Source organism: Artemia sp. Qi Xiang Cuo, chromosome 18, assembly GCF_049724085.1.
Source record: "Artemia sp. Qi Xiang Cuo chromosome 18, ASM4972408v1, whole genome shotgun sequence".
In the NCBI taxonomy this organism is placed as follows: domain Eukaryota; kingdom Metazoa; phylum Arthropoda; class Branchiopoda; order Anostraca; family Artemiidae; genus Artemia; species Artemia sp. Qi Xiang Cuo.
Genome location: NC_142811.1, coordinates 51,019,085 through 51,044,902, shown reverse-complemented (window position 1 = coordinate 51,044,902; position 25,818 = coordinate 51,019,085). Strand labels below are relative to the sequence as shown.

Here is a 25,818-nt window from a genome sequence, read left to right as displayed (position 1 = left end):
TAACCCTTGACACTACTAGATGGTGATCTTTACTTTTAACATCAATAACAGCACTCCTTTGTACCCTAGTATCCTGTATTGATCCTGCCAGTCTTCGGTTTACTATAACATAATCAGTAAGATTTGCTGTCTTACCATCACGTGAATACCATGTTAACTTATGAGCCATTTTATGACCGAACACAGTGTTGGTTGTAAGTAGATTGTTATACCTACAAAATTGCAAAAGTGTGTATCCATTACTGTTTTCTTTTCCTACACTTTTCCTAGGCTAGGATACTATCTATCCCTATTTCTACCAGCCTGGGGGTTAGAATCTCCTAGTAAAAACACCATACTTCTACCGGGGAACCTCTCTATTTGCTCCTGTAAGTAAAATTCATCTGAGTCACTAGTATCTCCATCAGTCGGTTCTACAGGGGCATATACTACTGTAACTGATATCCTGAACTTTTTAGTCATAAAATGAGCACTTCGTATTATTAATACCTTCCCAGCCTAAACAAGACTTAGCAGCTTCTTTATTCATCATGAGCCCTACTCCCTGTTTATCTAGCCCATCCTTACTGCCTGAGTAAACAAATTCTATATCTCCTAATTTCATGCTTCCTACCCCTGGGACATGATTTGCTGAAACTACTAATAAGTCCAGTTCGAATTGTCTGAATTCGTCAGTCAAAATGTCGATACGATGGTCATTATTTAACGTCGTAACATTCCAAGTTCCAATTTTCATGTTCTTTAAATCTTTGAAATTATTTTGGCCTCAGGAAAACCAATGATCCCGGTTACCAGTGCAGGACGGAGATCACATATCTTCTCAAGTCTACCCCAAAGTGCTTAAGCTGGCTTAGAACTGGACAGTAAGAAGTCCCTGGGACCTCCATGAATGGAGGCTTTGTGCAATCCTGGGCACATCTTGGTCACAACAGGGTTTTCGGCACTTGGTGATGCTCTTCCATCAACAAGAGTCAAAACCCTGCACAAACAATCTCAAGCCTATTACCTCCGACTCATTATATATTCATGCCTACTAATATTACTACGTGGAGGCAACCCATAGTGGATAAATTAGCTAGGAAGAGGTTTTTCAGCCAAAAGACGCCCTTCAAAACATACCAAGCCCAGAAGAATTGTCCATTGATCAGAATCCCGTGCAAATGCTGTGTCGTTTACTAGGCTATAATTTCCTCGAGGGGTGCCACTCCTCAATTGGGATTAGGGTTAGCCCAAGGTCCCCAGTCTTGCAGGTACCCCGAAAGGGTCGAGACAGCTCTTTGCACAGGCCGTTGTCCATATATCTGGATCTTACGCCCTGCCGCAGTTGTCCTCCTATAGAGGATCCTTCCACGATGGTGTTCTGCATCACCATGCAATTTAACTCATTACTGGGAGAAGGTTTCTAACTCATGGGACTTGTGGACACACCAGTAGGCCCTATTGAATGTACATTTAAGGAGCCTTCTTCCTCCTCCACCTGCACTTATGACCCTAGGCAAGGGTGCCCCAGTTTGTATAATGGACCCCCAGGGACGAGGTTTCCCTTGGTCCGTGCCTCCTATGGAGGTACTCTACTAATTTGTAGGGCGTTCCCCTATCGCCATCTGGGGACACGCTGAGTGGCCTGGGGGAGGCCAGGAGCATAAGTTAAGACAATAAGGCCAAAACAATAAAATGAAAACAGATTTCCAAAATGATAATACAAATTATGGTACTTAGATTGCATGTTATAGCAACCACGCTAAAGAAGTGAAAGAATGCTAAGTAGGCCTACCTGAAAATCATCTAACATTGCTAAGGATAAAAGAAGCAATTTGATCTTATGCATCCTTGCTTATTAAAACTAATTAAAAAAAAACTTTCCGAAAAATAAGTTTTTCAAAGAAAAGTAAATGTCATTTTAAACTTAAGCTCAGCAGGTACACATACCTTTTAAAATTCAAACTCAAAAAGACCAGAAATGACTATTAAACAATAAATGAAACCCAAAACGAACAGAAATTAAATAAGCAATCATAGCAAAAACATACAACAAATAATAATATAAATAAATAAATAAATCTTACAGCAAATAGTGCCTTTATTGAATATGAGAATCAAGCTTAAAACGAAAAAAAAAAATTCCGGTTGAAGTAAAGATGAAACTAAACAAGAGCAGAAATCAGACTAGTAGTGCATGAGAGTAGGAATAAAAAAGATGTTAATATCGACGTATAAATGAATATCAAAACGAGTAGAAACTGAATTAAATGTGCAGATCAAGCTTGAAACGAACAAAAATCACACGAACAAGAGTTTGGGCATGACCTCCTTCTCTCAGTGTAAAGGTCTAAAACCTACTGCATCATTGGCACTTTACTGAAAACCAATTTTATGAAAAATGTTTTCTTTTGTACTTAACATTGAAAATAAACATTAAAATTATTGTAAAATTTTGAACTGATGAGCTTTCAGCAATTAATATCATTATACATAAAATATTCAGTTTAATTTATTAGCTCTTTTTAAAGCTGTTAAAGACGAATATAGTTTCCCTAAAGACAACTGTTTGGATACTGCCTCCTTTCCTAACTTTAAGTAAAAACCAAAAGCCTACTGCGTCATTGGCGCTTAACTGAAAACGGATTATATTACAAATATTTTCTTTTCCAGTTCTTACAGTATTGACAATAAAAACACAGTTACAGTGAAATAAATTCTTGAACTGAAGGATCTTTCAACAATTAATATCTTTATTCATCAAATATTCAATTTGCTGTTGTTTACACTTTTTAACACTGTTCAAGACGCATATAGTTTTCAGTAAAGAGCCAATGACACAGAAGGTTTTAGACTTTTACAGTGAGAGAAGGAGGTCATACCCAAACTCTTGTTTGTTGTGATTTTTGTTCGTTTTAAGCTTGATTTGCATATTCAATTTAAGTTTCACTCGTTTTGAGATTTATTTATTAATTTACATTAATATCTATTGTATGTTTGTTTGCATTGATTGTTTATTTAATTTTTGTTCGTTTTAAGTTTAATTTGTACTTCGATAGGAAAACATTTTTTTTCATTTTAAGCTTGATATCCATATTCGTTCTAATCATTACTCGCTTTAAGATATATTTATTCATTTATATTATTACTTGTTGTATGTTTTTGCTATGATTGCTTATTTAATTTCTGTTCGTTTTGGGTTTCATTTATTCTTTAATAGTAATTTCTGGTCGTTTTGAGTTGGAATTTTAAAAGGTATTTGTATCTGCTGAGCTTAAGTTTAAAATGGCCTTTACTTTTCTTTGAAAAACTTATTTTTCGGAAAGTTTTTTTTTTAATTAAGTTTTGTTGGTTTTTGACTGAAAAATTTCAAGTTTTTAAAAATTCTTTATTTCAAAATCAAACTTTAAAAAAATCAGATATTCATCAAAGTATCAAAACTGACATCAAAGTAACAATATCAAAGCGAAAAAATGGGTTTGTGTCAACCTCGTAGTTTTTATTATCTGATGTTTGAACTATTTTTAAAAAAATTGATCTCTCAAAATTTTTATCGGATGGGTTTGGGGAAAAAGGCGTGGGGGGACTAGATTAAGCTTCGGTCTCTTTCGACTCTTTAAAAGTGAACTAGAACTTTTTATTTTCAATCAAATGAGCCCTCTCTGAAGTTTATACGAGTATGCCTTATATAAGAACCATATATATCTCCGGAGTATAACTTACAACGCCTATCCCTGGGCTTTGGGGGTTTGTGTCGACCCTGGAGTTTTAACATCTGATGGTTAAACTATTTTTAAAAAAATGGTCACCTGAAATTTTTATCGGATGGGTTTATCCATCCGATACGCCCAAAGGCGTTGAGGCCGGGAAGGGCTAGTTGCCCTCTGATCTTTTTCACTCTGAGAAAATGAACTACAACTTTTAATTTCCCTTCAAATGAACCCTCTCTGAAGTTTATGCGAGCATATCTTCCATAAGAACCATATATGCCCCCAGAGCAATATTTACAATGCCTTCCCCAGCCATGGGGGGGTGTTGACATAGGAGTTTTTCTTATCTGGTCTCTGAACTATTTTTTATGGAAATGACCATACGTAAAGGTGTTTTTGTTATATGATCTTTCAACTATTTTTAACAAAATGGCTACCTCAAATTTTTTATCAGATGTATTAGGGGAAAAAGGGCTTGGGGGCCAGTTGCCCTCTGATTACTTTTGACTCGTAAAAAGCACACTACTACTCTAGAATTCCAATCAAATGAGCCCCCTTTGAAGTTTATACGACGACCTCTTCTATATGAAGTGCCTCTGGGGAAAAAAATGGAGTGTGGGGGGAGGCTAGCTGCCCTCCAATCACTTTTGACTCTTAAAAAGCGAATTACAACTTTCAATTTCCAATCAAATGAGCCCTATAGGAATTTTATACGAGCATCCCTTCCATAAAACCATATATGCCCCCAGGTCATAACTTACAACGCCTACCCCTGGGCCCTGGGGGGCTGTGTTGACACCGGAGTTTTTTGTTATTAGAACTTTCAACTATTTTTAACAAAATGTCTATCTCAAAATTTTTATCTGACGCATTTAGGGCGTGGAGGATGGGGGGGCTAGTTGCCCTCCGATCTATTTTGACTCTTAAAAGTGAACAAGAACTTTCAATTTCAAATCAAATGAGCCCTCTCCGAAGTTAATACGAGCATCCCTTCCATAAGAACTATATATGCCCCTATCTCAAAATTTTTATTGGATGTATTTGGGGAAAAGGGGCGTGGGGGGCTTGTTGCCCTCCAATATCTTTTGACTCGAAAAACTTTAACTAGAACATTCAATTTCCAATCAAATGAGCCGTCTCTGAATTTGTTACGAGCCTCTCTTCAATAAGAACCATATATTCCCCAAGGGCATAAGTTACAACACCTGCCCTCGGGTCCTTGGGGCTGTGTTGACCCCCGAGTTTTTGTTATATGGTCTTTGACTATTTTAAAAAAAGCTATCTCAAAGTTCTTATCGTATGGGTTTGAAGAAAAAGAGCGTGGAAGGGGGGGGGGGGCTAGGTGCCCTCCAATCTCTTTTGACTCTTAAAAATTGAACTAGAACTTTCAATTTCCAATCAAATGATCCCACTCTGAAGTTTATATGAGCATCCCCTCCATGAGACCCGTAAATTTCCCCAGGGCATAAACTCCAACGCCTGCCCCCGGGCCCTGGTGGGTTGTTTCAACACCAGATTTTTTTTTATATAATCTTTAAACTATTTTTAACAAAATGGCTATCTTAAAATTTTTATTGGTTGCATTTGGGAAAAAAGGGTTTAGGGGGGGAGGGAAGCTAGTTACCCTCCAACATCTTTTTACGCTTCAAACGTTAACTAGAACTTTCAATTTCTAAACAAATGAGCCACCTCTGAAGTTTATGCGACAATGTTGTCTATACAAAAACTTATACGCCCCCAGGGCATAACTTAAAACCCTTGCCCTGAGGTCTGTGTGGGAGTTGTAATCCTCAAATACCTAATTTCCAGAACTTAAAACTACGTTTAATAAAATGGCTGTCTCAAAATTTTGATTGGAAGTGTTTGGGGAAAAGTTGGGCGTGAGACGGGGGTTAGTTGCCCTCCAATCACTTTTGACTATTAAAAAGGGCACTAGTCCTTTTAATTTCCAATCGAATGAGCCTTTTTTGAAGTTTCTATGGCAACGCCTTCTATAAAGACCTTATATGCCCCAAGGGTATAACTTAAAACCCTTGCATGGAGGGTTGTGGGGGAGTGTCCTCCTCAAAAACATATTTTCTATCTGAAAATCAACTACGCTGAACAAAATGGCTTTCTAAAAATTTTGATTGGATGTGTTTGGGGGAATGAAGGGCGTGGGGGTAATAGTTGCCCTTCAATCACTTTCGACTATTAAAAAGGGCAATAGCCCTTTGATTTTCCAATCGAATGAACCTTTTTTGAAGTTTCTACGACAGCATCTTCTATAAAAACCTGATATGTCCCCAGGGCATAACTTAAAACCCTTGCACTGATGGTTGTGCGGGATTGTCCTCCACAAAAGTATTTTTTCTATATGCAAATTAACTATGTTGAACAAAATGGCTGTCTCAAAAGTTTGAATTGATGTATGTGGGGAAATGATGGGCAGGGGGGGGGGGGCAAGTTGCCTTCCAATCACTTTCGACTGTTCAAAAGCGCACTAGAACTTTCGATTTCCAATCGAAAGAGCTCCTTTTGAAGTTTTTACAACGACCCCTTCCATATGAAGTGCCTCTGGGAAAAAAAATAATAATAAATAAATAACAAAACATTGGAGCCGTATGGTCTTTACTATGGGCAACGCTACAGCGTTGCCTCTGACTAAAAGCTAAGTAGGCGTACCTGAAAATCGTCTAACATTGCTAAGGATAACAGATTGAATTTGAACTTATGCATTCTTGCTCCTTAAAACTAAAAGCTAAGTAGGCCTACCTGAAAATCATCTAACATTGCTAAGGATAACAGATGTAATTTGAACTTGTGCATCCTTGATTCTTAAAACTAAAAGCTAAGTAGGCCTACCTGAAAATCATCTAACATAGTAGATGATAAGGGTGTCTCGGTTATTGTATTTTCTGTTTGTTTAGGTTTTTATTTATTTATTTAAGATGATTTGCGGTAGTTTTACGCTTGGAAGACTATTTGACTTAGAGGATTTCAGGTTTAAAGGAGCTCTTTACTTTTTTGAAAAATTTATTTTGGGAAAATGTTTTTTAAATTAGTTGTATGAAAGAAGTGATGAAAGGGATGCCAAAGTAATAACCTTCTTTGCTCATCAACTGCAGCAAGAAAAATTTCACTTAAAATTATGTGCTATCATCGTTTGAACCTCAGTCAGACTTGAGTTTAAACTTCAGTGACTCAGAGTTTATCCGTAATGAATATAACCAAGTTCAAACGTTTATAGTTACTGTTTAGTTACTATCATTTACTAAAGTAAGAAGGTAAATATCCCTTTCCTAATAGCAAATCCTATATATAGAAAATGGGAAAATTCCATGCCCAAAAGGCTGTGGGGGTTATGTCATTTCCAGGAGGACCATTTGACAGATTGGACATTTCAACTATGATGAACAAAATCTCTATCTTCAAATTTTGATCATATGTCTTTGGGAAGAGGGGGATTAAAAACGTGATCTAGTTGGGGCATAGTTGCCCTCAAATCCCTTGTGACTTACAAAAAGGACACTAGAACTTTCAATTTCCAACCGAATGACCCCTTCTGAAATTTCTTCAATACGAAGAGGCTCGATGAAAAGTTAATTAAATAAACGATGAAAAGTTAATTAATACATACAGCCTACTCCACTATTTACTTAGGCAGCTCTGTAGTGCCGCCAGGACGGTAAAAAATCACCCCATAGGTATGATCAAATTGTCAGTCTCAACGTTCCTGCCTACCTTTTTAATCCAAGATAGGGCAAAGATTCAGATTAAGGGCCAGCTAAACAGTAAATCTGAGAAAGTGGGCTCTACAGAATCAAACCCTTAGCGGGAAATTAGGTCATGTTAAAAGCCTTTCAGAGCTGCCAAAACTCTTTGGAAAAAAGTATCAAACTCACCAGAGGGAACCATTGGAACCATCAGAGGAATTGCAACATTTTTTTCAAAGCTGGTGGCTTAAGCCAACTTTTTGTAAATGAAACCACATAGCATATTTTTTTTTTTTCGGTCATATTCTATGGATGAACACTTGAAGCCAGACTCATTGTAACTCAAATAAATTTCCTGATTGCCTTTTCGTATACCAAAAGCCTTTCAATGGCTCCTCCATTGCCAAATGTGTTCCTGGGTACCTCCGTAAATGCCAGTTACTTCAAATAACAATTTTTAGATAACAATTTCATGGATTATTTGAGCTAATTCAAGTAAATTCAAATCTTAACTTTTAGATAATGAAGGTAAAGGCTTGAGACCCCACTTTTACATAAAAATGTTTCTGTTCCTTTTAGTTTCTAACTTCCTTTTTTGATTTCACGGAAAAGGCATGTCTTAATTGAAACTTGAAAATGATTTATTGCTCAAAAACGGCTATCACAAGCCCAAAGGGGCTGAATTCGCACTTTAGCGTCAATAAAAAAAAAAAAAAATGACAACGAAAAAATTATAAAATAGTCAATATTAAATACGTAAAAATTTCAAAGACAATTAAAACACAAAAATTAAAAGGTCAATGCAAAACCAGCAAAATGTCAAGACGAAAAAAAAGAACTCGTAAAATTAAAAAGGCAATAAAATAATTAAAACAAAAATAATTTAGTTACGCCAGAAAGCTGGAAATTTACAAAATGAAACATTGAAATTATTATGTAAACAGGGAGTAGGGGGGGGGTGAGAAGATTCACTAAATGAATATGTCAACTATTTACATAGTTACATAGCGATGAACGTTTTTCTATATTTTTCAGTGGAAACTTTTATAGGGACAAGGAAGGGTATTTAAGTTGAAGCAGAACGCGGGAGGTGGGGTCGAAGGGGTGAATATTGACTGGAGAAAAGGGCAGTTTTCCGAGGGTTATGAAGGGCAATGTTAGCGAAACGCAAGGAAAATTTTGCTCACCTTTCCTGAAGGTTAACTAGATTGGCTCTCCGAAGAAGAGAAATATAAGGCACTTTACCTTCATTAAACATAATTCTTAGGCACCTCTTTTGTACTGCCTCTTTTCTGTCCAACAATTCAATGGTGATGGGAGAATCACAAAGAAGACATGCGTACTTGAGAGTTGGGCGTATAGATGAGAGGAAAATCCTCAAACAATACGATTTAGGACATTTGTTTTTTTAAGGAGTTTAAGGAGGGAAAATGCAGCATTTTGCACGTTTTATAATATCATTAATATGGCAATCCCATTTTAAGTCGCTTGAGATGGTAACACCCAGTAGCTTCATGATGATGACAGACATTTCAGGGGGGATTGGGCATGTGAAAGAAGGGGAAGTTTTAAGGAAACTAATAGTTAAAACCGTCGATTTTAAGGGGGTTGACTCTCATATCATTAGTAACAGCTTCGTCTGATACCGGTTCCAAGGTGTCCATTGGGCCACTTTCTAAATTTTTGAAACATATTTCTAAGACAGTTAGATCATCAACAAATTTCCACCTATCCGAGAAATCGACAACAAGGTTGCTAGGTTTGACTTTAATAAAGCACAGTTTGACTTTAAAATGTTGCTGGTGTAGAAATATTCCGAAATTTTCGATTAGTGTTTATTCATGGGAAGATAATATTGTTGTTACCAACAGGTGTCTTGAACTAGAGCCATGTCTAACCATAAATGAAATAAAAAACAAGTTTTTTAACTGAAAGTAAGGAGCGACATTAAAACTTAAAACGAATAAAAATTATTCCGTATATGAAAGGGGCTGTCCCCTTTTCAATGCCTCGCTCTTTACGCTACATTTTTTATTGTTTAAAAAAAATAAAGTTGTGAGACAGAGTAAAACTTAAGCCGTAAAGAACGAGGCGTTGAGGAGGGGACAACCCCTTTCATATACGGAATAATTTCTGTTCGTTTTAAGTATTAATGTCGCTCCTTACTTTCAGTTAAAACGACTTATTTTTCTTATTTAATTTCTGAACGTATTTGAATTAATGAAGCTTTGATTTTGGCTCACCGTACATGAATAATCAAAACAAAATTTGCATATTAATTTTCCTTTTTTTGGCTAAATGGATTTCTCGAAATTTTTTTCTGACGTAACTTATTCGAATTAACTTACGTAACGAACTTCTATATTCGTATTTTTTTTATTATGTATATTAGGGAGTTCGCCCCCTATTCAATACCTTGTTCTTTACACTAAAGTTCAAATTTTGTTCCAATTCTTTAATTAAATTTATAATTTTTTCTCAATTCTTTAAAAACGACTCCTGAAACACAAGGGTCGTTTAATTAGAACAATAAGTAACATTTTTAAAAATTATGAAGTATATGCAAGATATGTGATATCCTTGAGCAAATTTAAAATGGAGGATCAATTATGTTTCGCTGCAAAAGTTGATATAGCACACGTGAATAGACTTCAATGTGCTTTAAGTGCATTAGTGAAACATATCGAAGACAATAAACTCTATCGCTAATTGTACATGCTTAGTATTATTGTTGTAATTATTCAATAAAATTGTTTCGAAATCGAAAATGTTCCCTTTCTTTTCTGGTTATGGCTAACAAATCATGGTCAGTCTAGAGTCAGCAGTCAGAGTGAAAGGATTGAAAATGACTAAATTTGAGAAAGAAAGAATTAGATCAAATCCAGCGTTTATGGAAAAACATTTGATTTTGGATGAGGATTTTCTTGAGTTATCTCTTCAACGCAGGATATTCTCTCGTCAGGAAACACTTGACAATATAATGAGGACTGATTCTCCCCCATTGAACTATTGTATGAAACTTTTAAAATGTGATTCAAATGCTTATAGTCAATTTATTGATATATTAATTGAAACAAAGCAGAATCATATCGTGGATATACTTTTGAAAACATTGCTAATGGATTCAATGTAGATGGCTCCCCCGTCATTCAAAAGAGGTAACGTCACACAGCTACTCCTCTCACCATTTCCCCTCAGTGAGTTTATGGACCGAGGACGCTCAGTTTCGTTTTAGCTGTGAGAGAGTCAAGTGACATTGGAAACCAGATAAATGTTCTATATATGCCCATTGTGCATGTACACTCTTGGCAGTTGGACTCAATGTGAGAATTGTACAATTATTGATGACTATAGTGAAAAGTGCAAATTATGTAATCCTTTTAAATTACATAGAGGCTATGCACTACAAATTAAAGGATGTAATTCATGTCTTGAAGAGATTTGTGACTCTCACCCTAGAGGACACCTGTGCTCCAATTGTCACTATGATAAATGTGATCAGTGGGAGAATACTTACCCCGCTATGATTGGAAAGAATCCTAAATGTGATTTTAGTTTATTTCTACGAGATTGGTATCGTCGTGGATTTAAATTATTCTGGGAAGAGGAATCTAGTCTACGATTCAACTGTTGGGGTAACAAGACAATTTTGCTTCTACGTCATCGCTGTGATGACGCTGTCTACTATGACTATAAACCAAGTGATTTTTATTTGGCAGTTACCGAATGTGATTCACCACTTGAAAACACTGTATGTGATATTGCATCAAATAGACAGATTGAAACTCATGAATTTCATAATATGAATGCAAATAGTATCATTGACTATACAAAGAGATATGACAAGAGTGAAGTTACGTTGTACTGTAGAAAATGTGACCCTGACTTTGCAGTCAATCAAGATCAATATACAGTGAATCCAAATGATTTACCGGCATTAGTGGTTCACGACAGTTGCCTATACATTCATGAAGAAATCTAAAGTGAAGATTTAAAGACATTGTTGTATATATACATTTTATTAATAAACAAATTCACAAACATTTTTTAAGCACTTTACTCTTAGGGCACTGAAATCAATACTATATAGGTCTGAGAGGATATTTTCCACTAGAAAGTCATTCAGACATGGATTGTCAACATAAATGTGGAGAAACTGCTTGTAAGTATAGCCGCGACATCGGGACACAAAATATAGTAGTGCATGGAAGCCGCAGCTTTTAGTCGTTAGATCCTGCACCCTCTTCCGATTTTGAATAATAGTTTTCCCACTGCTCTCGATATAGTTGCTAATGTGGGGTGTGTAGAATGTATAGAGTAGACCAAGAGGATCAAAAAATTCAATCGTCTTCATTGTTTGAAAGATGCACAGCCAATGACCCGTCAGCACAGTCGACGGACTGCTATTAACAATAATTAAGGTATTGTTGACACTTTGAATTTTTCCAAGAAAGTCCGAGGATAGACAATAAGATTTGTACTGGGACATGTAGGGGTCCATATTAAATACATTGATTATTTGACTGGTGTTCATGGTGCCAAGTCTAGTAGAACACTGCCTTCGGAGGTGATTTCCCAATAGGTTTCATATTGATTTAGTGAGATTAGTGCAACAATCTCCGCATATGGGTCGGAAAATGTACAATATAAACGGACAGTCCACGTATGTACTATACTCATATCATGCGTGCAAGACAAATCCAAAACAATTATACCATGTGTTTTAGCAAACATTTCTTCGGTTATACCATTTTCAAATAGTTGCGAATCATGATCCAGTATTTGCATGGTCAACTCATACAATGTTCTATAGGATTTATCAAAAGATAGATTGTAGAGTGGGATGCCGTTTACTTTGCACACAAGAGATGAAAGTCCAAACATCTCAAATTTATTAGGACATTCAGTCCATAAACCTATTATACTAGTACTCAGTAAACCTATTATAGCATGTTACGGTAGAACTTCACACCCGATTAGGTTTGATCTAATGAAGTTAAATGAGCACTTGGTAACAAAACGCGGAGGGGTCATTGTATGACGGCCAACTGGGTGAATATAGTTTATACTGACTTATAGTGTTTTAACGGACAAAGCGACAAAACTCATGACTTGTTGTTTGCGAACATGAAATATTGCCGAGGTGAGGGAGAGACTTACATAAGGATTGGCAGCAAGTTCTTTTCTCAATATGAAATTGGATGGTGCAAGAGTCAGTTTTATATCCACTTTAACATTGGGCGGCAGCCATTGGGGTATATTAAATATTTTATGATATATTTTTCCAACTAGATGTAATTCACTAGTTGTAGCATTTTTAAGTGCATCTGTACTATCAGTATTAGTAATATATTCATATCCATTGAAGCTGCCTCTAAGTTTTTTGTATCACTTGGATCTCATAAACAAGAATTGCATATAGCTTGTATAATTTGAGAGATTGTTGCTTGAGCTCACCAGTATGTCATTGATGTACACTAATTTGACGAAATAAATTATGCAAAATACAATTTTCATAGGATATTCCATCGGCCCGAATTGGCATTGTATTATCGGATTTTTGGACTTTCATATGTAAATCTATAAATGTTGAAGACATGTCCATAAAGTAGTCTTCATTGGAATAAATTTGAAAGTAGATATTATCGGAGAGGGATTGTTGAGGATAAAATTGTTCATAGTATCCATGCTTGACACTCAGATCAACATTTTAGCATTGAATAGATTCAATGAGGCAGTGATTGAAGGTTGAGAATCCTTATGTGGTAGGTAGGACATCTTAAGAGAAGAAATCTAGTTTTGATCTAACAATTTTCTTCCTGGGGCTTCTTCTTCTGTTTACACCACGTGTCGGCTTTTTCCTTCTTTTCTTTGAAAAGAGTGATAATGTCTTTCTTTTCCGACCTGAGTGGAGACTGATGACTGATGCATTGTTTCTCGACCTTTTTAAACCTTTTCCATTTTGTTTTAATACCTCGCCAAGGTTTCGCGCACTGGACCTAAGATTTTCCGTAGAACTTTTTTAAAAATCCTTTCCAGAGCCCCAATCTTATACTGTAGAGGATGCAAAATCTGTCGCAGCCGGTACAAGATATTTTCTAGCCAGTGGTAGTGAAGAGCGAACAGCATAGCAAACCAACTGCCAAGACCACAGCCAGACATTGACGAGCGACCTTTGTAATAGTCCATTCCGTTGCCCTGTTGTCTCGGGCCAAGAGTATTAACATAGCAGTCAATATCAGGACAAGTGAATACCACTTTTCTATTAGATATCTTGTTGAACGATGGGACGAAAATGGCATGTAATCACAGCCAAACCTTTTGAAATTGCTATGGGATCACCCAATTCAGTTCTTAGTGTTAACTGACAGAGTTCCAAATAGGAAGTGTTTACGGGAATATACTGAAGATGCTTTATATTGTAGCGATGAATATTTTCTTGATCCGTTTATAATTCGACAACACGCAGGTGGGAGACAGTAGAATTAACGACTCGGGATGCTTCCCCAAATGAAGCGTAAAAATATATCCAAGTGTCTATGAAGAAGGCAGGCGGGTAGGCAGCCAAAATAAAATCAATGTTTTCAGCACTGTTACGATTGATAATAATAAGCTGAAAGCCAAGAATATCATTTAGGTTATCATTGAGAATAACCTTTTCACTGGCAATAGGTGAACTAATGTAGATCTTGCCCTCTTCCTTTGAATAGTTCAAATGAAAAGCTCCTTTTTTACGAGCGGAAATTCTTTTATTAATAGAACGACATAAATCGTTCATACAGGTGAGTTCCTCGTAGGGTAATTCAATATAAGGATAATCCATCCAATTGATTTTTTGAATTTGTTCTTGATCACTTGAGGATGGTGGTGACGGCCAATCATAGGGTCTAATTTTTATTTCATATTTACGATCCTTTCTCAGGATGTCATAGGTATTTTTGAGAATACATTCGACAAGAGCCACTTCATACTTTCCATCGTCGAATTTTATGGTGGGGGATAGTTTCGTCCAAAAATTACTTGTTCGATTCTATTCATGGTAGAGAGGATCGGAAACATTGGACATGAATTTCACATAGAAATCATTGAGCATTGTTAATATCTTCAGCACTGACCCAAGAATCCAAATCTGAGTTGTATCCTAGCCAGCGAACAAGCAACTGTCTCTTGCCCCTACGAGTACGACTCTTTAATATCTTTTCAATTTGATAAATTTCACTAGTGTTTCTAACTTTTTGCAGTTCATATTCATAGAAACCGCCGAGAATCTCATCATCTTTGGTGTCTCGCAGTCGATATGTCGTGGGCTCGGTGTCCAAGATTTTGGACACTTTAAAAAGTTCAGTGGACTATAAGTAATTACCCTTTTCAAAAATATTGGTGGTTCTATTAATTCGAACAGTATCACCAACATTGAATTTCTTCTTCACATTTTTTTTCTTTTTCACCATTGGAATATTGCTTTAGAAAAGCATCAAATGTATTTTCATTGTAGTGAACATCCCGAGGGCTTGAGTTGGACAGAGATCGATGGGGTCGATGGTTGTATATCCGCATGATTTTATCTAAATCATGAATAAAAGCAGGTGTATTTTTTAGGGTACAATATCTTGAAATTAATAGACGAATCGTTCTTATTAATCGTTCAGCCAATGCAGCCTTTATCGGGCTGTGACTATGATAAAGTGTTGTATTATATTTCGATAGAACCTTTTGCACATGGGGATTAACAAATTCACTGCCACGATCCGATTGAATTTTTCTATACGAATCCTGTTCAAGAATACTTTCAATGGCCCGAGCAACTTCAACACCTCTCTTTGATCGCAGTGGAATGGCATAGGCAGGCATAGCGACTAAAGACACTGATTGCCACCAGAATATATTTGTAGGGTGCATTGTGACGCCGTTGAACTGCGTCTAAAGTTAAAAGATCCGTTTGCATTATATGCAGAGGGAAAAAGGCTTTAGTTTGTCGATATTGTTTGCCGCGAAGCCTGTGATTCCGCTGCAGTGTGTAACTCGCTTCATTTTCAAGACACTCTTTTGCATTTTTCAATGTGGTGCCGGAGACAACTTTAGAAAGCATTTTGGGAGAACTTAAACTTCCCGCTTCACCAATATTTTTATAGACACCTTTCAGAACTTCATCCATTTTGAACGTAAATACGTAGTGTAATGTCCCCTTCCCTTTTGCACACTGGAGGATGTATCAATTCTTCTTCACTTTTGACCAGAAGCCACAGGTGTTGTAAAATCAGTGGTGCTGTTACTGCTAGTATTTCCCAATATTGAATCTTCTTTTTCTTTATTAAATGGCGTTGGTGTTGGCGCTGGAGGAAGACTATATTCTCTTAGTTTCTTTAGAATTTGCTTATTGCCAATACGACTTTTGGGGAAGTTTGATACACTTAGAAAGGTGTATAGATTATAGTCAAAGGATAAAAGTCCTTTACGATTCGTCACCATATCACAAATTAAATCAACTAGATTATAACTTTTTCCCTGAATTATAATTCGTTTCCCTGTCCTGTCGACTTGAACTTGATGTTTATCAGTTTCCAGCATGAGATAAGATAATACTCTTTTACTCTGTTCTCGATAGGTGAGTGGCAATAGGTTCCCAATTTTCAATACAATCGAATTCAATTCTTTCTCCTTTGATTGTGCAGAATCTTGAGGAGATGTTTCCTGTTTAGAGGGATCGGCGACAGCGGTGGGTCTCTCACGATAAGGTTTATGTTTGTCCACACGTCGCAATGCATCTTGAAGTAAAAGCAGTTTTTTGTCATCGGCAATATTCTGATCATTAATGAATTTGCTTAGATTGTCTACAAAATTTTCAACGGGCAAGAGGAAAAGTTCAAATGGTGTCAATTTATAGGGTTTTGCCATTCTCTAGAGAAAAATGTTTACAAGTCCTGCAATTATTGGCAGTAAAAGTGTGAAAAAGCTACCGCCCGCTTGAAGTAGCCGTTTTCTATTACAATTTTTTCCCTTGTTTTTACAAGCCAAGGCAGGTAGAGTGGAACGATGTTGCTTTGTCTGCTGTCTAACACCTTTTGACATTTGAGTCATTCCCTCGGTCAGATTAAAAAAACGTTTAGACATTGGATTTATGAAGTCCCCTTCGAACCCGTAGTTGATCATTGTAGTCCTATGTACGAATATTGAAGTGCTGAAAATGGACAACAAATGCTGATGTTCGTGTAGTTTCTTCAGTGTCATAATTGCAACTAATAGTCTTTTCTACTGTTCACCGGAAGATATACTGTAATTTCATTGTTGAAAATGTCGGTGACTACACGTAGATCCTGGGGCGTGCTCTGATTAAGATCCAGCAAAATGTAACCGTAGGGCTTGCTAGTCGCCTGAGTGTACGCTGACAACAGAAATTCAGGGGCGCCGGGGTATATCTGTTTATTGAGAGTTATGAGCGAGCTAGAATCACGAACAACTCGATAGATAATATAGATAGTGCAATTCAAAGCAAGGGTTCGCATACATTTGCTCTGATGAAACAGATTGTGTAGAACTAGGGTTATGGAAATGTGTTCATGGTGGGATCGAACAGTGAACAGTTGTAGCATTTCCTGTGAGAACTGTTCAATGGATTCAGCCAAATCATCAATAATCAGCCACGAGTTCGATTCAATACTATTGAAAACATCAAGTCCCCGTATGAATTGTATTGGTATGGTTGTGGCAATTGCTTTTATTTGATCATAGGAATCCTGCCAAAAACTATAGCAATGGTAGATTTTTTTCGGTTTTTCCAAAAACATTTTATCGCAATTTTGAATTATTTTAGATAAAAGTGTTGTTTTCCCCAGCATTGAGGGCCCACACAGAAACGATCTGAAGGGTGGTTTAAATTGATACATACTGTTGACAACAGTCGGACTACAACTAACTGTAAATCATACGTGTCCAATGAATAAGTAGTAGCAATAATTTTCCCATAGATCTATCTATTCAAGAACAACAAAAAACAATATTTCATGGCAGCATTTATTTCGGCAATATGAAAACAAATATTTGTTCAACATGAACAATGATAACACTTTATGTACAATATAAATAAAAACACTTTTGTCCATCAGCAGCAATAACACTTAGTGTCTTTAAACACTTTTCTGTACAACAACATTAACACTTTTCTGTACAACAAAAAGCACTTGGAAAACGAACTCGCGACGATGAACATTACAGTGAATTTATTGGTGCCCCCGCCCGGAACCGCGGGGGCGAGGGCCGGCTGGCCGCGGGCGGGCCCCCCCCCCGGAATAGCGGGGGGCAAAAACAATACAATAGTTGTCGTCACTGCAGGTTAGTGGTTGGGTTAGTTGAGGTTCGATTAGTTAATTTATGAACGGGTTGGGTGGTTAGTTAATTTATGAACGGGTTAGTTGGTTAGTTGGTTAGGTTAATTTATCCAGACCAAGTTGATTGCGATAGTCTATGCATTCAACTCGGTCTGAAATACGGTAGTGGCCATGAGGCAGGACCCTCACACCATTCTCGAGCACGTAGACTTTGTCGGATATACACGACATTGCATTTTTTTCTACTCTCACAGCATAATTTCTATACTGTAGAGAGCGAATTGCAAGCACTTGTGCTCTTGGCACTAGACTACTTTCTACACAGTCTCTGTACACGCTCATGTTGAAATTGCTATTTACAAAGTGTGTAGGCACCCATTTACACGCCTGCTTTCCATCCCCATTATGCGTTTTAATGCAATAAACTTTGGGACCCGGGAATACCCCCCTGGATATCAAATCATTCCCCGTCTCTGATTTTAACATTAATAGTTGGTTGGGGGCTGGACGTTTCACCAACTCGGGGTAGAGTGATGGATTTCAGTTGGTGAAATCCATCCGCGAGCTGATGTGTTCCCCCTTTTCTAAATTACTCAATAAATCTTCGGGCCCATTTACCTTTAACAGCAGATAATCTGTATCCCCATAGTAAACTTGAACCTCCCCCTCCCGTGGCCATTGCACCTTGCACAAATTGTAAAAAAAACGACAACATGAGCTTTTTGGAAACTGCCGCCCGCTATATTCTTATTCAGTACCACATTTCGCTTTCGCCTGTGTAGAAAAACCATGCCAGCCTCTATGCTTGTGAATGATGTAAAATCGGGATAGGCAATAATTCGTGTACACTCTAGAGGGTCAGTCATGACATCACAGCGAGATCTGTTACAGACGCTTTCACACATTTTGCCAAACGCTGAATTTAGGATGAGTTCGTACATTTCCTTCTCCACCTTTTAGTTTGCCATAGAGCGTTTATCGACAAAAGTATCGATAAACGTTTTCAAGTATGTTCGCTGATTGAACTGCAGGACCCTGTGTATTTTGGTGATTTTGAAACCATTGTTCACCATCCAGTGCAAAAGCACATGGTGAACAACGATATTCTCCTTAGGGTCCAAATCAGCAATCAGTTTCTGTCTGGAGGGAGTCCAGTGCATCCCCATATCCTCAACCAATGATCGATTGTAGGGGCTCAGAGAGTCCCTGCTCACTGGCCGATTGGTACAGGGAAAGGCAAAATCTTTGACTGAATCGTGAAGCGCCAGCGGAATGTGACCGTCAACTTCAAAGAACCATCCTTGTGGCCAGTTGTCCTCGACGATGGTAATGTCGGGGAACTCACAAGGATTCTCAAGCCATTGATAGTTCCCACACGGCAAAGAGTAGTGAGACATTGCCGAGGGGTACAATGAGTTCATGTCCAAGAACACTGCATTTGATTTTGCACCGGTGCTTTGGCCGCTCGGATCGGTTGACAAGACGCGGTCCCCATGAAAAACATACCCTCCCCTCATTGAACGCTCTACAAAAAGGTGCTGATCTACGTGGGTGATTAGGCCTATTTCCTCCCTACTAACTTTTAAAATCAAATCCATCACCAAATGGGGTGTGGAAAAATAATAGCCTATATCTAACCCGAACTCTGAATAGATTTGGTCTGTGTTCTTACAGACTATATCCAACAGAGTTAAAACGTCACTGGCCAAGTACAGTCTACAATAATCCCACCTATTTTTACAATCCCCCTTAGACCACACCTTCTTGGCAAACTCGTACTCCTCGGTTGTGCATTCACTGCTGGTCAGTGAATTGTAGAAAGCTTCAATTTGAGGTAGTTTCCCCTAACTTAAGCGAGCGCCAGAACAGTAATAATCATATGCGTATATACCTTTGCAGGTCAACAGGTCATAATTTTCAATGTATGGAAAGTGGTGTTTAATCAAAGTAAAGCTATCAAAATTGTCACTCTTATGCACTTGAATTACTTGTATCACTTTCATGGGGAAGGATCTCAAAGAGTACTGAACCATAATTGTATGACAGCACGAATATTCATTTTATCGTGACTACCATTTCAACTCGCGAAGCACCCTCTTTTCGGTCGATTTGGGACTAACGTTATAGGTAATTGAATTATTTACCCGTGGACTATCTACTCCCCCTCCCTCCCTATGCATACGTGCCAGTGCCGGTAAAATAAATTTTTAAGTCATAATTTAAGTTGTGAATAAAAACAGGAATAAAAAACTGTTGGCTAACATTTAAGTTACACGATTGATGCACAACCCCTCTAAAATTACTACCCCCAGATGATATTTCCTGCCACAAGTGATTATGATCTCTGACTTTCCCCTCCCCCCTCTTTTCCCTTTAGTCCCCTTATCCCCCTCTACAAACTCCCCCATACAAACCCAACATATTTTTTGATTTTTAATCGTGAGACAATCCTCTGCAGACAAAACCATTGGGTAATGTGTATTTCTCAAACGAGAAATAGCCCCATTAGCCGTGCCAATTAGTTTAGTCAGTGCCTTGACCAAACACTCGTTCTCATCCATTGTTTCTACTATTTCTAACAACCGCATGGTGTTAGAACTGTCTCTTTGCGCATGTGCATAGGACACTGCAATAGCCTAGTGTTCTTTGACTCGGTTTGGAAATCGGGGATCATTCACCTCCACCAGCTTAGCTTCACAGTCTAAAGATATTTTGTTGCACTGGAGGAGGGTATTCTGGAAATTTTTAAAGCGTAAAATAGCCCTATCCCCTGAAACCATTTCCCCTGTCTGGTAGCCATGCCGTCTACAATGCTTCATATGATCCCGTAGTTTTATATCACTACGGAATTGTGACAGACATGTAGGACAGTAGAAACGTTCCCCCCTTTTCTTACCCTCCCCCAGAACTCTACTGATGTCTGTGATAGGATTAAAATGGCCAATTGCATTCGCTTCACTAGGTGGTGTGTATAACAACCAAACCCAGTGTCTGACCAAATCAATTGACGGGCCCCTTACTGGGAAAACCACTCCCTTCTTTTTCAAACGAGTCCGATCTTCAAATTCAGTTTCATACAGAGCCAAAGTAACGCCAATATTTAAATGGGCCTTGGCCCTTTCAAAAATTTCAATAGATCATAGCGTTACTGGGTTTTTTGCTTCTAGAAACGAAAAATCTACAATTGGAAAATCGGACCCGTCCTTCCCATGTACAGCCCAATCTTTTAAATTCGTCTTGGTAGCGTCACGTGCTAGAGGCTCGAATGCTGATATGAGGAAAGCATACATGAAACATTTTTGACCTGTTTCAAAACAGATCCGCTGGACACCTTGACAAACTACTAGATCTGGATTATAATTTTAAACTCTATCCCTTTCCCCAACCCCTCTTAAAATAAAATATTTCTTAAATTTACAAATACTTACCCTTAAATTTTCAATAAATAAAACTACAGAGCCGCTCCCATTTTCGTTAAAGTTCTCAAGATGCGCTATAATTTGACCTACCCAATCCATAAAAGCACACTAAAAATTTTCTAAATTCGAATAAACCAAACGCATCTCTGAATGTATATAATGGTGATAAACTTCACTTTTCCCCTCATTTAAATAGAACAAGTTTAAAACAATAGAAAACTTAATTGAATCCCTCCCCCACAATTCAATTTGATTCTCCAGCAGTGCACGAATTATATCTACATAGTCATGCACAATTTCTACAGGATCAAACACAAATTTTCCCCCCATTAGTAAATTAAAAGGGTCACTAAAAGTCGCAGTGTAAACAACTATTGCATTTAAAATTGTATTAGATAATTGAAAATCGGGAAAAGTAGTACCCCCCTCCCCCAAGTTGTTCAACAATATTTGGGGTATGCGAATGTTCCACTTCAGTTGTTTGAAGTGGAATTAGGTAATCAGTGGGGGATAGAGGAGGGTTCCCTGTAAAATCCTCTAAAATGTGTGAGGTGTTTGGGCTTAGCACTGGCAAGTCCCCCTCTGAACTAGAAACATTACCTTGCCCAACTGTGCTAGGTTCTACATTAAAATAATTACTTAGAAAAGCATCAATATTAAAAGGTATTTCATCGGAATTAACAATACCATCCCATTCATTGATATGTGAATTGTCCTGAATGACATGAAATTCCGTAGACGCGAGTTCTTCCTCTCCTTCACCAACTGATGACGATGGTGATAATGAATAAGGGACCAATGGTCCAACCTATAAATGAAAAATAGCTTATTTTCAAAGTGTTCAAATCGCCCCTACTGTTTTTAAAATTTGGATTAATCTTTAAAACGTGCTTAGTAGTATGCACATAGTAGCATTTGCTTAATTCACTGTTCCCCCCACTCCACTGATATTCTGAAAGTTCCAATTTCCAACTTAACGAAAATCTAAAACACCGCTTTACATAAAATTGACAATTTGATTTTGTTCAAACAACCCCCTTCCCCCTCAATTTCCACTATTTAATGCTCCCCCCCCCCCTCCGAGCCGGTCATCTCAGCGCTTTCCCGCGGCGCTTCCCGCGGCGCTTCGCGAGCCCACCGGCACTTCCAGGGCGCTACAGTACAAAAAGCTATCCTTTTATCAGCGAAATACCGACACCATACGCATTCACCCACGCGTGAAGAAACAGTTCTTTTTTCGCGGCGCTTCTCGGCCCCGCAGCGCTTCCCGCGGCGCTTCTCGGGTCTGCAGCGCTTTCCCGCGGCACTTCTCGGGCCCACCAGCGCTTCCCGGGAGCCGTAGCAGTCCCAACCGTTTACATAATGTCCTAAAAAACCGTATTGTTAGGCGGCATAAGTCGTTTCGCCTACTTCCCGTACAGGTTGTCTAGGACTCCAAATGAGCCTAGATTATTTGTAATCTCGTGTCTGTTCTGTTTCCAAGACTGAACTTCAACAGCTAGGAAAATACACAATTAAATGCTGTAAACCGTTAACTCAGACATTGTCAGAATGTTTCCCCTCGCTAAAATCTTGGCGGCAAGTTGTAAGATTGAAAGCTATTTTAAAAATATTCAGTGCAAATTAGAACGCCGATATGTGCAATAGATAAATGGGAATAATCTCTCAGTTCCTTCTTCTCTTAAAACTATGGAATATTCAATTGTGAACGGAATAGCATTCACAGAGTTTCAAATGGTGAGCATTAGCAGTAATTGACTGCACTTTTTAAGTGACCAAAAAGATTCGAGGGCAACTCGGCCCCCCCCACCCCTTTTCAGCAATGTCATAAATAGCAATTATTATTTTTGGGACTATAACTTGTTTCGCTCTTACATAGAATTACAATTTCCTAAATATCTATTGATAATTTTGCAAACAATTCCGCTATTTTCAGAAATATACACAGAATTACGTAAAAGCATTGAAATCCTAGACTTGGCCTAACCGCTAATGATAGAACAAGACAGGAAAAGGGGTGAAACAGATCTATTTATATGCTTGTGTGGAGCTTTAAGCCAAAGATTAAAACAATAATATTCAATAGTGAAAATAGCATTTTGAGTTTCATAGTAGTGAGAGATAGCAGTAAAAACTAGAAAATTACCTAAAAATATTCGCTTATGAGATATCGACGCGATAGCAACAGAGAAAATAGTATAGATTAGAAAAAAAGAGCGGTTTCTTTGCAAAAAAATTACATTATATTTAGATATCTCTCAGGGAGGGGGGAGCAGAGAAATTTAAAACAAGGGGTGTGAGATTATACAGAAAATAATATTTTAATATTCCGCTGAGATACACTTTTACACAGTGTTGAAAAATAGTGAAAGGAAAAGACTAAAAAACATTGGAAGAAATAGATATATATATTTCTATAAGATAGGCAGGAAAAAATGCTCACATTTGCAAATCCTGACTGCACTTGGGTGCCAGATGGTCCGGCTAGTGCGTGTTGGAGGGCGGACGGGCCGACGTCGTTAATTACTTGCGCAGATTGGGCTGCGGCTTGTACAGTAGGACCTGTGACGGTACAGACTTGTGCAGTCGAGCCAGTGATGTCATGGGCTTGCACAGATGGCTGCACTTGGGCAGGCAGTGTGGAGCTGGGGGGTTTCAGCCAACGGCCATATTGAACAACTGTTGCAGAGGTTTTACCTTGACCCCGTGCTTTCTTACTGGGAGGTGGGGCACATTCTTCACCATTGTCCTTAAAGAAGAGAAAAAATTTAGTATCGAAAATAATTTCATCCTTTTTTTTTACAGAATGAAAATTAGTACCCCCTTCTACAGAATTTATTGTCAGACATAATTTGTCTAGAAAAGCATTTATCTCAAAGAAGCCCCCTCCTCCACCCTTTTTCAGCAAAGCAAAAAGTAAAAATACATATAGGTTTACCCTCTCATTGAGTTAATCTAGCGTTTTTTTTTTGCAAGCGCAATGTAGATCAATAAAGAATATATCTTACTACCTTTTATTCAAATGCTATAGTTAATATCGCTAAAATATCAAAGAGAAATGGTTTTACACTGAAATAGAAAACAATTATGATAAAAACAATTATCTTTTCATTTCTATTTGGTCACCATTAAAAGCGTTAACCCATTCCCCAACAAATATCCTGGATTCAAATTGACCCTCTCCCCCTAAATTTTGGAAAATTAAGCCATCCCTAGGTTTGCCCTCTCATTGAGTTAATCTTGCGTTTTTTTTGCAAGCGCAATGTAGATCAATAAAGAATATATCTTACTACCTTTTATTCAAATGTTATAGTTAATATCGCTAAAATATCAAAGAGAAATGGTTTTACACTGAAATAGAAAACAATTATGATAAAAACAATTATCTTTTCATTTCTATTTTGTGACCATTAAAAGCGTTAACCCATTCCCCAACAAATATCCTGGATTCAAACTGACCCTCTCCCCCTAAATTTTGGAAAATTAAGCCCTCCCTAGGTTTACCCTCTTATTGAGTTAATCTTACGTAACTATTCAATAATCCCTTTTAATTTTGTAGGCAATTTGTTCCCCTTTTTTTTCAGACATCCTTTAAATGTGCACACAAGCTTAATTAAGTGTAATCTTTCTTTTCACGGGAATGTTGTTTATGTAAATCTCCCCTCTTGTCGGATATTCACACGCGGCTTTTACTGCAAAGGAGAGCCAGTTCATTTGATAATTTTAAACACATCAAGGGGAAAAGATAATTTTGAGTAATAACTTCAACTGAAAGAATTAAATGGGGATGAATGGTGGGAAAGGAGGGAGGGAGGATGAGGTTTACGTAATGGAAAAAAGTTTATATTTTCAAGAAATGTATAAAGAATTTTTTTTTTTGGGGGGGGGGGAAGGGATTTACCTGAATATACTGGAGGGTGACCATGTAAAATAATTTTATTTTGAAAATAAAAAATGTACTAAATCAGAACTTACATGGTAAATTGAAGTTGCCAAGGCTTCTAATTCATCAATATTATTCGTTTCTAGTTGTTTGCACTGTGTCAAAATACTTTCTGATAATTTAATCACATTGCAAGCCCGTTATATACGAAATCTCAAGGGTGAATTGTTACGTAACGGGGAAAATCATGCAAGCAAGCCTCTGATTGGCTGAGAAGAAGGATGTATCCGACTCGTTGATTGGCTGAGAAGGAAACACGGGATCTAACTGTTTCCTATTCCGTTAGGTCTTGCGTGCACATGACCAAAACAACAACAAGATCTTGAAGGAAGTGTCATTGACCCTGTCCCCGCTAGACTCAATAATCCATCAAAGTGAGAAAGTTCCTGTTTTTCCATTCTCACTGACAAAAACCATAAAACAGACATAAATTGCTGTTGACATCAAATAAATTGACCAACACGTTCCTGGTTTTTCATTCTCACTGACAAAAACCATAAAACAGACATGAATTGCTGTTGACATCCATGAAAAACATCAAATAAATTGACCAACACACATAACCGTCCAAGAAAACATCCATCAAAGTGAGAAAATTCCTGTTTTTTCAAGTGAGAAAAATTCTGTTTTTTTATTCTCAGTGAGAAAACCATAAACCTCGTGGTCCTGTTCGGAGTCGGACCCTGCTTTCTACTGATGGGGTACCCATTTTGTTCCAGCTCTGGGACGAGCCTTGGATCCCCTCGC

At 37.7% G+C, this 25,818-nt stretch overlaps 1 protein-coding gene and 1 long non-coding RNA gene across 2 annotated transcripts in view; one reads left to right on the top strand and one right to left on the bottom strand.

Annotated features, from left to right (window-relative positions):
• The window catches only part of LOC148941611 (uncharacterized), a 77,321-nt gene that overhangs the window by 24,368 nt on the left and 27,135 nt on the right, over positions 1–25,818 (top strand). The window lies entirely within an intron of this gene.
• On the bottom strand, positions 8,962–25,780 carry LOC148941613 (uncharacterized). Its single transcript, XM_089104572.1, has 4 exons — positions 25,722–25,780; positions 23,572–24,067; positions 21,729–21,936; positions 8,962–9,059 (listed from the first exon to the last, which is right to left on the bottom strand). Exons 1-4 carry the CDS (start codon positions 25,778–25,780, stop codon positions 8,962–8,964), a joined length of 861 nt encoding a protein of 286 aa, XP_088960698.1.